Genomic DNA, 13861 nt, shown 5'->3' with positions numbered 1-13861 from the left:
CAGACGATCCACCATATAAGACACATATAAGATATAAGACAGTTATAAGACACTTATCCCCTGAATGTTGTGTCTACAGTGGCACAACAGAAAACAAATAGAAACTAGAACATAGATGTTCTAGTATGTCTTGGCTGTTGGCAACATAACAGAATGATACTCTAAAAAGTGTAGCCTATTAAGTGGATTTATACACCTATGCAACAGATAATATACATATACACATAACACCTAAGCAGTACACCACTATACATACCACAGGTTCCCATCCAAGCAACAGCTTGGCTTTCCTGATATCAGGTCTTCTCCTTTGAGGATCGTCTTGAGCCTCTGATAGAAACTGTATTTCTCCACCACCCCCTAAAAGGAAAAAATAGTTAACATCCACTTGAGAGTACAGGATTTACCAGAGAGAACTTATTATGTCCTTCTAGTAACTTATAATCTTCTCATATATTTGATAATAGAACATGGTGTAAGTAGCAAAAACACAAGTCCTTCAGCAGGACTACTAGAGGCCAGAGTTTTGCAAGTAAAACTAGGAAATAACTAGGCAATACTAAGTGTACGATAGACTAAGCCGTCGGAAAAAAAATTCAGCTTTAGTCTGGCCAGTCCAATTAAAAATCGAGTGGAGCGCAGGTTGGGGAGCAAACAAAAAAAAAAAAAAAAAACATATACAGTACAGACCAAAAATTTGGACAAACCTTCTCATTCAAGCAGTTTTCTGTATTTTCATGACTATAAAAATTGCAGATTCACAGTAAAGGCATCAAAACTATGAATTAACAGGTGGAATTATATACTTAACAAAAAAGTGTGAAACAACTGAAAATATGTCTTATATTCTAGGTTCTTCAAAGTAGCCACCTTTTGCTTTGATTACTGCTTTGCGCACTCTTGGCATTCTCTTGATGAACTTCAAGTAGTCAACCGAAAAGTTCTTCACATCACAGGTGCCTATCAGGTTTATTAAGTGTGATATGTATCCCACACCCATTCATATTGCCAGAGGTACACGCCAGGGCTGCCCCCTATTCCCAGCCCTATTTGCAAGAACCTCTTGCAACAGCCATACGGGCCAACCCTGATATACAAGGCTTTAAAACCATTACTAGCCCTCACACATCCCTCCCAAACTTAACCCAACTCCTGGCCAGCTTCCACTCTGTATCAGGACTGAGGACAAATCCGAAGCGCTCTGTTTACATATCCCAGCCAGGACTCCTTTGGTTTTAAGATTCAACCACACTACATCACATATATCGGGGTGCACCTAATGAGCCACAGGTCCACATTGTTCCGCTGAAACTATACACTACTAATACAACAATTCCAAATAGATTTGGGCAAATGGTCGAAGCCCACTCTTTACTGGTTAGGCTGTATTAATACAATAAAAATGGTGACATACCACAGTACTTTTTCAATTCTTAACCATTTTAATCCCTGTAAAATATTCAAGCTTATCCACTCCCATATCTACAAATTCGTATGGAACAACAAACGACCAAGCCTTGCACAATCTACCATCCTCAAATATAAATGCCTAGGTGGTATGTCACTACCCAATTTCACCCCTTACTAGAAAGTGGCTGAAGTATCCCAATTTGCCTTGATAGCTGCTCCCAAAAAGCTGCACCCAGATGGATGTCGCTTGAATCCCAGCTAAGCCATATGTTTGTACTTTCAAGCTTGTTCTGGATAAAAGGTCCATTGCCACCCTTATTGCAGACCCTTTCCCCCTTCTCACTTTACTCTTTAAAAGTTTTTCTCTCTCTGAGATTTCAACAAATTACAAACTAACCCTTATCCATTGTTACCCCTATTTCATAACCCCTCTTTTCCTCCAGGACAAGCATTTGGGGGACTTCCGATGGTAGGTGACGAAATGTATCACCCATTTGCGGCATCTGATGTCCGGAGGTAAACCGCTGTCCCATAACCATGTTGTATCCAAATAGTAGGTTCCTCCCTCAAAATTTTTCCAACTTAACCAATTATTATATTTTGTGCAATCAATCCCACAAGGCACGTGTTCAAACTCCTGCACAGCTTTTGTAAATATCTGCATAAATGACCCAGGAACAATCTCCCTGCTATACATCAAGTCACACTATATGGAACAGTGGGAGTCTGACTTGGGATGCCAGTTCTCCTTGCCAAGATTGAGGCACTGCTGTACCACTCTAGCAAAAGGCAGCCAGCAAGTCTTGTTAATAGAGAACGGTCTTAGGATACTCCATTGAATGTACTATGTTCTCGCAAGTCTTGCCAATATGTACCCCCACCTGCCCAACAGCTGCTTCTGAGGCTGTAATGCCCTGGGCGATATGGCCCATATATGGTGGCAATGCCTTATTGTTGCCTCCCTTTGGAACCGTGTGAAAACTCTCATCCACTCTCTATTAGGTAAGGCAACACCTGTAACCCCAGCAGTACTCCTACTAGGAGATTAACCAGCAAAGGTCAAAAACAGAGCCCATTGCTTAGTCCAATTTATAGCTTTAAAGACTAGAATTCACATAGCAGCTAAATGGAAATCTTCAGACCTATCATTTACTGAGGTTAAAAAAACCTCATGCTGCTTGAGAGAATTGAGGCGACTAGGAATGACACCTTCCCACTGTTTGAAGGGATCTGGAACCCGTGGATCGCTTCAAAAGTCTCCAGAGAGCTCTATCCCTGTCACCCTAACAGTCTAACATGCATCAACATGGCTCCCGCACTTCTCCACACAGTCTTGGTCAATCCATATTCTACTATACAGATCTTGTGATCTTGCTTTTCTCCCTCCCCCATGTCCCCTCCCTTTCCCTGGTTCCTTCATGTTTTGATGTTTTGAATGATACAGAGGCTGGCTATGTAGAAAAAAAATTCTGCTTTCATTACTAATCCCCCCCCGCGTGGAAATAAAATTGAAGGTATACTGAACCAGCATGGTTACCATAGCATCTTGCAGCGGCATGCTATTCCATCCAGTTTTCATTTAGTTGGACCATCATTTATTTTTCAACAGAACAATGACCCCAAACAAACCTCCAGGCTGCGTAAGGCCTATTTGACCAAGAAGTAGAGTGATGGGAACCTCAGCCAGATGTTCTGGCCTCCAATCACCAGACCTGAACCCAATGAGCTGGACCGCAGAGTGAAGGCAAAAGGGTCAAAAAGTACTAAGCATCACTGGGAACTCCTTCAAGACTGTTGGACAACCATTTCAAGAGACTGCCTCATGAAGCTCATCAAAAGCATCCCAAGAGTGTGAAAAGCAGTAATCAAACCAAAAGGTGGCTACTTTGAAGAACCTAGAATATAAGACATATTTTCAGTTGTTTCACACCTTTCTGTTAAGTATACAATTCCACATATGCCAAGTCATAGTTTTGATGCCTTCAGGGTGAATCTACAAGTCCAAACTTTTTGGCCTGCACTGTAAATATACCAAAAACTTCACCCAATCCTAATGTGTCCTGAGGACAATGGACTATGTGGAAGTAATAACGGTACGGACAGTGATACAGTGATGGATGCCAGTATCATTCACCTGGGAAGGGGGCTGGCTAGCTATATACTGGCTGGAGGCTATGACCAATACATTTCTCACCCATGGCTTATAACTGAGTCAATAGGTTCTCCTAGTTTTTTTAATGTTAAAATTGGGTACCTCCGCTTATATTCCCATTGGCTTATACTTGAGTATATACAGTATGTAGAATTTAGTTTCTGGATTGGCATTTGAACTGTTATGTGTTTTTTGGCACATTCAAGTTGCTGGTTATGAGTGCAACCCCTTAAAATGACAGAAAGTCATTCCCTCCAGATAGTGGTCAAGCAAGGTTACTGCAGTTTAGCTCATGCACTTGAAGGAGACAAACTATTTCTAACTGGGACTATTTCTCGCCTATGTCTCTTCTAATACTGGGGAGCTATAACCAGCTGGACAGTAGGGGTGCTTTATGAGAAACCACCACCGATTTCTGCCAACTTAAACCTAAAGAAACTTTTTTTTTAGTAAATGACAAATAGAATAGCTTAAAATGATTTGCTAATTCAAGGAAAGGGAAGGAATAACCTATTGCTATGCCATAAATATAACTCCAACCATGTCACCTTTTGTTGATATCATCAGTGCAGGGAAATTTATGATGGTCAATGACATTTATTCTAAATTGAGATCTAAACAGTAACTTCTGCCTTTCAGCCTGCAGTGGTGAGGATCCAGTCCCCTAGGTCTGTGTCTAATTATCCAGCACCTGATTACACATCTAATCAACAATTGACAGGATTCCTCCCGGGGCACAAAACTCACCAACAAGGTGTTTAATTAATCTGGCAAATTCCAGGATGGTGTGCTCTTCTGGGTTTCCCTGTGGAGGGGATGAACGCAGATTAATACAATTTGCAATTAAAGTTGTAATCAGAATTTCACTTTAGTAGTGACATTATTAGCTTCCAACTTTTAATGGCCGCACCTGGAAATTGAGAAGTCCCTGGATGAGCGTTATACACAATGACATTGGAGAGAATTACCTTCACCCTTCTGTAAATCACAAGCCATTCAATTGTATATATTGTAGTCCATACTGAGATATATGCATTTAAGATCCAGCACATCCACCATCTATGATACCATCGTACATTAACAACGCTGTCCCGATGACAGTTCAGCTCATCGCTGCAGCTGAAGCGGTATTGGGAAACATGGGATGTCAGCTGTAACTTACATTCAACATCCCTGTGTAACAACCACAACCCGAGCGAGCTCTGATCGCTAGTGTTATCCTGTTAAATGCCAGTGTCAGAACGACCACAGCATTTTATGACTTTTCCCTCCAACATAGCATTTGAGGGGAGACTCATCATTGTTATGGCAGCCCTGTGTCTGTAATAACTTGTACAATAAAACGAAATAATTAAAAACAAACACTAAGAGTGTTGGCCAGAATGGTACTTGTGTACTTTTTGCATCTTCTGCAAAAAACAAGCCCCCAACCAGTTCTGCAGAAAAAAAATGCCCAAAAACAATCACAGAATTAGCATTTTTTCGATTCTACCTGCAAAAAAAGTTAATATTTTTCATGAATAGGGCATAGCCACCCCAAAATAGTATCACTGAAAAACGCATCTTATACTACCAAAAGAATAAGCCTTCACATGGCCATATAAACAGAAATACAAATATTTTATAGCTCACAAAAGTGTGCAATGTGGGGGGGGGGGGGGGGGGTCTCTGTACTTGGGAGACTTTGAATAGCACATTTTAAAAGAGGAGTTTTCTACTTTTATCTTTTAAGGCATAAATGAACATATTACTGACAAAATTGGACCATTCTAAATTTCATGTCCATTCTATTTGTAAGGCTGCATTCACACGACCGTTGGGGGGGCATATATATACGTCCCCCATAGGTCGGCAATAGGCACCGCAGCGTTCCGTACCAAACCGGGGGAAAGATCGGACATTCTTTCTTTCCCCGTAATACGGTACCGTGCACCATGTTTCTATATGGAGAGGGGCGGGAGTGAGCAGGGCTCCCTGGCACCGCCGCGTTACATTATGGCGGGCACAAGGTCCTGTGAATGTAGCCTTACCATGAAGATCTAAGGTGGTCAACAAGCTTGATAAAAGCTTTTAAAAATGTAATGAGTGCAGTTTTGAAAATGCAGTGATTCATATGGGGTTTCTAATATTAAAGATTTAATTACACCAAAAAAAAAAAAAAAAAAAAAAAAAAAAAAAAAGAAGAAAAAAGAAAATTCAATACTAAAATTTCTATGAAAATCCTTAAAATCAGTTTGAATTGTAGACCGACTGGCGTCATAATAAAAGTGAGACAGAAATTTATAAATGATAAAAACAAAGCAGACAAACTGGAAATGTTAGTAACTAATCTGAAAAGGAGATAATTTTGAACTTAATCAGAATAAAATCTCAAAATAACAATGGTAATTGAAAGCGTTCAAAAGTTATAACACTATCTACAGTGGCACATGTCAGATTACAAAAAATGGGGCTGTGCCTTAAATGGGTTTTCTCCTGAAGAAAAGATAGGCCCTATCCATGGGCCTATAGTGCGGAGACCCCCACAGATCACGTAAATGAGGTCCATCGGACCTCCGTCAGATTAATGTAGCAGACGGCTGCACCTGGTTTGCTCTATTAATCTCTATGGAGCCGACGGAGATCACCGAGCGCAGCGCTCAGCAATTTCTGTCAGCTCCATAGAGATTAATGGAGCAGAAGGGTCATAGCGACTACTGGGAGCAAAGACCAATTAAATGTATTTTTCTTAGTCAAGATGTTGAAGTATGAAGTAAACACATCAGGGAAACTTACCAAGTTGACAGGGCTGCTAACATTGCTGTTCATTAATGCCACAAGTCCATTAACCAAATCACTGGTAGAGAAAAGAAACAGAACATTATTAGGTGCAAAGTTTTAACACTATTAAATAAGCCAGTTTCAGTTACAGTATGTACGGTCTTTAAAGAAAAAAAAAAAAACTGTGCAAAACACTAATTTATTGGCCGTGAGCCGGCAGTCGCTGACTTGTTATGTGCGGTCATGGTGCAGTAAGCAGTGTGTCTAAATGGACCTTGGCCACGCCGAAAATTACAGCACAGGTCCTATTCCTGCCCAGATTTGCGGTGCGGCCACTGGGCTCCTAAGGAAGCGGGAGGGGTGAGGAGTGGCCGGTGTGAAGCACACGTTCATGTGCACAGCAGCAATGAGAAAGTCGTCCTTTGACGGGGATGAAGACAAATTTGGGAGGTTTCAAATACTTCTATTACAGTAGGTTTGTGAATTTGTTTCAGATTATGATTCAAAGTGCATTACCGCACCAGTATCTACATGTACTACATATCAGTTTTACCACAATTGAAGCTTAAAGGGAACCTATCACCAGGAGACCCATTTCTAGCACTACCACAGTCCCCACAGAGCATAGTACATACACTGCCAAAAAGTTTTTGTATAAAAAAATAGGTTGTACAGAAAAAAAAGTTGTTATATAGTACCTTTCATTGCCATGTGCTCAGTGACTAGGCACTTGTGTACTGCGAATGGCTATAGAGAAGTGGTTCCCCCACACCCTTGGGAAACCGCTCCTCAAATACGGTATATGAAAACGCCCATCATATGGCTTAGCGACGCCCCCTGCTCCTCTATAGCAGCTCACAGGGGATGGGAGATATTCAATGCGCCCTAGTTCCGGTCACTGTCCTGCTTATTTGGGAATTATTTACACGTTGTAGGATTTACTACTCTCATTACCTTTTTTAGGGTTTTGTTCCACCTAAAACTTTCATTCTTCTGGGCTGTGGGGGCTTATAGGTGCTTTTATTTATTATCCTTTTCTGCATGGTGCAATTTGCCTTGGTCTCAGCCCACTTTACTTACTTTATATGTGTATACCATATTTTGTATTGCATTCTAGGTCAGAGGACAGTGCTCGCAACAGGGCTCTATAGGAGGATATCGGCATTATCAGGTGCCCTTGTCTCTCCTGCGTTTTCTTGCTATAGGGCAACAGTGTGGCTGTTTTCCCGTTTTTAACTGTTTTTATGCTTTTTGTCTTGCGAGTTGTTTTACATGTATTATTTACTAATAAAGATTATTCTTTTGCTACTTGACACATGGTTTTGTGTAAATTTCTCATATGGATGTTGTTCATGTGTGTAGCGACTTATACCATTTATTGCATCGTCCGGTCCCATTTCTTTTTGTCTATATTAGAAAAGGACACATGGAGGAGTGGTTTCTGTAAAACTTTTTTTTTTTTTTTTTAAATACAAAAACTTTTGGCAGTGTATGTACTATTATCTGTGGGGACTGGGGGAGTACTAAAGATCGGTCTGCTGGTGACAGGTTCCCTTTAAGTGCCAGCACCGTGCAGCATGGACTGGTTGACATCCACACCCTGTGCCAGTTCTGCCCTTCAGTAATCGAGTCAACGCCACATAGTCTATAGCACTGGTTGCGGAGAAGTTTGGAACCTACTAGTAGAGTGCAGAAGGCAACACAGGCTTTGGTCGCTCATGCTGTGGTTTGCCATAACGGTTGCCTAAAGTTGTTGAACCAGTGACAGTTATTGGACATGTCCAAGCTATACATTAAGCTAGAGGTCATCGGATGTATACATTTATATAGCTATTATGGTGAAGAACCTCCTTAAAAAGGATAATATGATGAGCATAGGATAGAAGGATGCAGAAAAGCTTAATATTCTATGTGTTCACAGCTTAACACCACTTATGTATGCAGCCCCTAAACTGGAGATCAAAACCTAAACCTCCTGTAGTAAATCACTGCTGTCACTAGCACAGGAGATAGGAGGTGATCTAATACAGCCAGCAAACACGTCTATTAATCATCCACATCTTATACAGTTAAAGGCCCATATCAGAGGCACATACATTTCAGCAATGCCACCTTATAGAACCTTACGATTAACCATACAAGCTTTCACAGTACACCGCGGGGTAGAATTCATATCTTATTCTAACTGTGAAAGTTTCAGCAAGGTTATTTATCGTAGAATGAATAAAGAGTTAGATATCTTTCCAATATACTTGCCACATAAAAAGTGTGGTCTGAAGAATTAAAGGGGCTTTCCAAGAGTAAGAACCTACAAATGGAGATCTCAACTGGCAGTTATTTTGAAGAAACCTTCAGAGCTCAATTTTGGAATCCAAATTTGATACCTGCCTGGTGCCACTAAACTATTATAAAGACATCATAGTCAGGGAACGGATTTCTGATCACTTAGAATAGCAATGTCACTTGGTTGAGCAGAAGGTTGCACCAGCCTTTGCTCATGGTGAAGGACAGCTGGGTATTGTGTGTACACACACATATTATATATTTAAAAAAATTTTTGTGCACAACTCAAAAAAAAACAAAAACAAAAACAACACCACATGTGAGTATGATTTGAGCTTACCGTATATAATCTAGTATAAGCCGATCCAAGTCTAAGCCGAAGCCCCTAATTTTACCACAAATACCTGGGAAAACCTATAAACTTGAGTTTAAGCCGAGGGTGGGAAATACATTGGTCACAGCCTCCCTATTATATAGCCTGCCGGACTCTGCCACATAGTATATAGCCTGCCAGCCCATATCCTCCAGTATATAGCCAGCCCCCTGCCCCAGTATATAGCCAGCAGCAGGGGAAGCCGGAAAGGGGAGTTTTGATATAGTTTTTTTTTACCCGAAAAAACTAGGCTTATACTCGAGTATATATGGTCATTTATACATGTGCTAATTATGTTTTCTAAGACTACAATATCTTCGTCCTATCAGGATATTTCATTCACATCAAAATCAGTGAAATTCAACAAACATGAGCTGAAAAACCAAGCACGGTGGTACATACAGTTGTTCAGTACTTGGCTCAGTATGTAGTAGAGGGCGTGCAGTGCTTGTCTGCAGAGGCTTCAGCATTCTGCTGTGCAGTTGGGGTTCAGGGTGATACAATACAAATAACCAACCATCCAAAGATATCACTATGAAGCCCCAAAAAAACTCTACAATAAATGTCTCTTTGTTCTTACGGGTTCAGATTATATACGCCTTTCTATACTCAAACACGATACACTCTCCACTTCCAGCGGCTGAGAAATCACGGAATGTCATTACACAGATTGGCCACTAGAGAGCAATAGCACCTAAATATCTGACCGTGTAGCACACAGTATGAATGGGCCCACAGAACTTCATTCTGCTCAGCCGCATGTATTACTGCTATTACATACTCTAAATCTACTTCTATATTTTGTACTTAAGTAAATTGGAAGTTTTGATGTTTATTTTTAGATCCTTTCTAGATTGTATGTAAATTCATATACGGTAACTCCTTAATGTACATGGACCCCTTCACAGTTACTAAGGCAAGAGGAAGAAACTAAAGATAATGAGCATAGATGTAAAATAGATACCAACCTGACATATTGAAATGCCCTGGTTTGTGATCCAGATCCATATACCTGTAAGAAATTACAGTAGGAAAACCCAAAGCAAAAAAATAATTAAAGCTCGTCCTTGAATACACAGTTATCACAAGTTTGCAGATGATTCAGGCAGAAAACCCCTAAAACAACCTTTGGATGGACACCCATTCTTGTGATCCGTGGGGGTTGCCGCAGTCAGACATTCACTGATCAGATTACATGGATAGAGAATAAAAATCTAAATTGATACAACCTAAAATTGGATACCTAATACAGTACCATTCTAGTATAGGAAAATGAGCAAAATCTCATGTATTTTTTTTTTTCCTTTGCAGTATGTCCATTTTATGTAGTCAATCTGGTTTTCATGACTTTGAAATCCACACGTATTCCATCTGGTTTTTATTTTGTAACTTTATTTTTATTGTTTTTTATCCAGTATAAAAGTACATAGCATACATATAGCGCATTATTTGTTGCTTGATCAATGATATACAGTAGTACTTGTGGTTACATAATTTTACATAATGCTTTCACATTAATATCTGCATGAATCAACCGGGCAACCTTGTTTAATCTATTTTGCTAGTGATGTAACTTTACTTGGTGTATAAAGCAGTTTCATAAAGTTGAATAATTTTTATTCATATTACCATGTATATTAGAAAGACAAATAACTTCACCTCAATCCTAGTGAACTGTTTGGTGCATAAAAATGTAATGGAGTAAGGAGCGGGTGAGGTGCTAAACATTCACATTAGGGCAGGTTCACATGGTTGAATCCAGTTCAGTATTTTCTACTAGTATTCAGCCCAAACCAGTAGTGTCAATTTTCATTACACTCCCAAGACTATGAATAGAGAAAGAAGAATGGTCTATACTTACAGTTAAAGGCTCTCCTTGTAGGGCCTGCAGCACAAAGTTACTAACAACTCTTCCATCGTTCATATGCATACGGGGCCCAAAAGTATTAAATATACGAGCCACCCTGACCTCCACACCTTCCTGCCAACAAGAATATCAGATGAGATTAGGAGAAATATATTAAATAAAATGACACATAAGGCTAAGTTTACACTAGCACTGGACATCCCATTGTGCCTCTCCATTCTAGTTCTTGTAATGTGAAATAATGGACAGCAATGGTGGCCAAAACAACCCCTTGACTAAAATGGAGTCCGTCAGTTGCCAATTATTTTACAACAATACCTGTGTTTTGATTTTATATTTTAAAGCGTACTTCCAATTTTTTCCAAAAATTATTAGACAGACTTTAGAAAGAATGTGAGTGCTTGACTCCCAATTCAGTTATAAAATGAAGATAGTTTAGATGTTTATCGCATTTCACCACCATTTAATGGATATTTATGATAGTCCTTCTAGTGTCCCAATTCCAAAGGTCTACTGCCTATGTCGCATGTGTCCGGGATCCGCCGGGGTACCTGGATTATAAAACTTGGAAGAATGCATTGGCATCTCATAGGAAGACAGTTTTAATAAATGTGCACTTTTAACAGCCCTCTTGAGTATCCTAATAAAAAGTTTTATTTCTATGTTGATGTGACCTGCACTATGTTCCTTCCATATACATATCTATCTGTCTATCTATCTACCTATCATATGCGAGTCGGCCGTTGGCAGAAAAGATCTTGAAATTGGGACACTAGAAGGACCAACTTAAATTTCCCATTACGATCTATGAGAGGGTAGGAGATGTGATGAATGATCTCCATTTTATAACTGCATTAGGAGTTGAGCACTCACATTCTTTCTAAAATGTATGTATTGTATTTAAAGCCAGTGAGACTATTCAAAACTGACCTTTTGGATATCTGGTAGGATCCATTAATAGCAAAGTACACAAATAACGGATCCAGTCAAAAAAAATGGATACCTTGCTTCCCGTTATCAGCAACTTTTCATTTTTTGTTATTTTATAGCCATCTGTTTTTTTATTCCCCTGCTTTGGACACTAGAGTTTGTATTGAAAATCTGGCATTTAAAATCAGACCATGCAGTTAACGTCCAACTATCTGCTCAAATAACGGATGGCCTTACCGGAAGGAGTAAGAATGAAAACGGAGAACATTACTACAGCAATGAACAAACGTGGGGCCATTATTAATGGAAACTGCAAAACGGAAGTCTCACACAGATGTGATCTGGAGCCCTCTGCTACTGAAGTTCAAAGTAAAATAGACAGATCTCAAATGGGGGAAAAACTCAACATGTTTTTGCAAAAAGCACTAAAGATCCTATTGCAGACCTCTGTGACAGGCAGAAAGTGTCCAATAGGATTGGGAGCAGCATGAGGTGGGCTAAGTCACTTAGAAAAATATTACAACTTATAAGGCTTTTCTGACTACTTGGGGAGAGAACACAATATTCTCTCAAGTCCAAGTCTCCTGGGGGATAATAATAATTATTCTTTATTTATATAGCGCACACAGATTATGCAGCGCTTCAAAGAACTTGACAAATCAGTCCCCAATTGCGCTCACAATCTAATCAACCTACCAGTATGTTTTGGAGCACGGGAGGAAACCGGAGCCAGCAACATGAAACAGGGTACTGTAGTACTTTGTCGCTCTCTCCAGTCATTGATCGTTTGCAGATAAGGCTGGGTTCACATTACATTTTTTGTATACGCCAAGTGTATGCGTCAGGGAAGCACCAGACATACGCTTATCATATCCATTGACAAACCATACGCCAAAAAAAGCAGGATAGAAAGACCTAGCAAGCCACGTCTTTTCATTTTATATCTGTGTGATACATGGGGCAGCGGAAATAATAGGTCGCTATGGGGAGCGGAAGCAGCGTATTGAATCTCTTCCCACAGTCCCACCGAGCGCATATGTCGCTCAGCAGGAGGGAATGTCATTGTGCATATTAGGACAGCGACATCACTGGGAAAACACCCCGTTCATCAGCAGCAGCCAAATGCCGTCTGCTGCCGATGTACAGTCCTCCCAGGGGGGGAAAGAGGGGTCCCCAGGTGACCCACTGTATAGGCAGTGGGATATCCTCCTGACGGGTCTTCACAATGGATAGCAAAAACAAGGTGTGAACCCAGCCTAAAACTAATCACAGGGTAAGCCCTTCAACACCCCCTTTAGTGGCAGATACATATGTGAAATCAAATATATTGCAGTACAGACCTTTAAACAAAAAAGATATAGTATTGCAACTCTTTTTGTCGAGGTCCTCCTATGGAGGTATTGTAAGAGTTTCTAACCATAAAAAGGACATAAGTAACAGGGTGTAATTCATAAACAAATCCCCTGCATTTGAGACACATCAAAATCAGGGAAAAAAAATAAAATGTGTGTGGAAAGTGCACAATTTTTAGCTAATTATTTGGACATTTAATATAGTGAGTTTTCCCTAATTTTCTGCCCAGTAAACATATGGGACTGAATGAGACTTAAAGTCAGGGGCATATGGAGGCAGACCCAATATCTTGATGGGAGAGTACCAGCGCAGAATAGATGTATTGCAATGATTATGTTCACTGCAGAGTAGAAGGAAGATATATTACACCGAATCACAACATAACCAACCTGCTTCATATAAGCATAGCACATAGTCTCCGCTACCCGCTTCCCCTCATCATAGCAAGCTCGGGGGCCAATAGGATTCACATGTCCCCAGTAGTCTTCATTTTGAGGGTGAACTTCTGGATCTAATGATGGGAATAAAAGAGTTCACTCACTTCATCTCAAATCAACTGGAAAAGCATCATAAAGCATAACTCTAAACTGAAAGAAACGATAACATAATATAATGAATGGTCAAGAATACTAATCACAAGCATTAGAGAATTTCGTGACTCTTATCTTCTGCTTTGCAGCAAGTAAAATGATGGTAAGAGATAATGAGGAACAGGAACAATGATGAAAGCCAT

The 13861-nt window shown here is 40.1% G+C and overlaps 1 protein-coding gene across 4 annotated transcripts in view; it reads right to left on the bottom strand.

The window, feature by feature from the left end:
- Positions 1-13861, bottom strand: part of UXS1 (UDP-glucuronate decarboxylase 1) — a 34087-nt gene that overhangs the window by 819 nt on the left and 19407 nt on the right. For all 4 annotated transcript variants that reach the window (XM_072135845.1, XM_072135842.1, XM_072135843.1 and 1 more), the window contains exons 9-14: positions 13518-13639; positions 10840-10959; positions 9947-9990; positions 6338-6398; positions 4310-4367; positions 257-360 (exon numbers count right to left, since the gene is read on the bottom strand). In XM_072135845.1, coding sequence (XP_071991946.1) covers positions 257-360; positions 4310-4367; positions 6338-6398; positions 9947-9990; positions 10840-10959; positions 13518-13639 — 509 coding nt within the window. The remainder of the gene's footprint in view (positions 1-256; positions 361-4309; positions 4368-6337; positions 6399-9946; positions 9991-10839; positions 10960-13517; positions 13640-13861) is intronic.

This window comes from Engystomops pustulosus, chromosome 2, assembly GCF_040894005.1.
Source record: "Engystomops pustulosus chromosome 2, aEngPut4.maternal, whole genome shotgun sequence".
NCBI lineage: Eukaryota > Metazoa > Chordata > Amphibia > Anura > Leptodactylidae > Engystomops > Engystomops pustulosus.
Note: the sequence above shows the minus strand (reverse complement) of the source record. Positions and strands in the feature narration are given on the sequence as shown.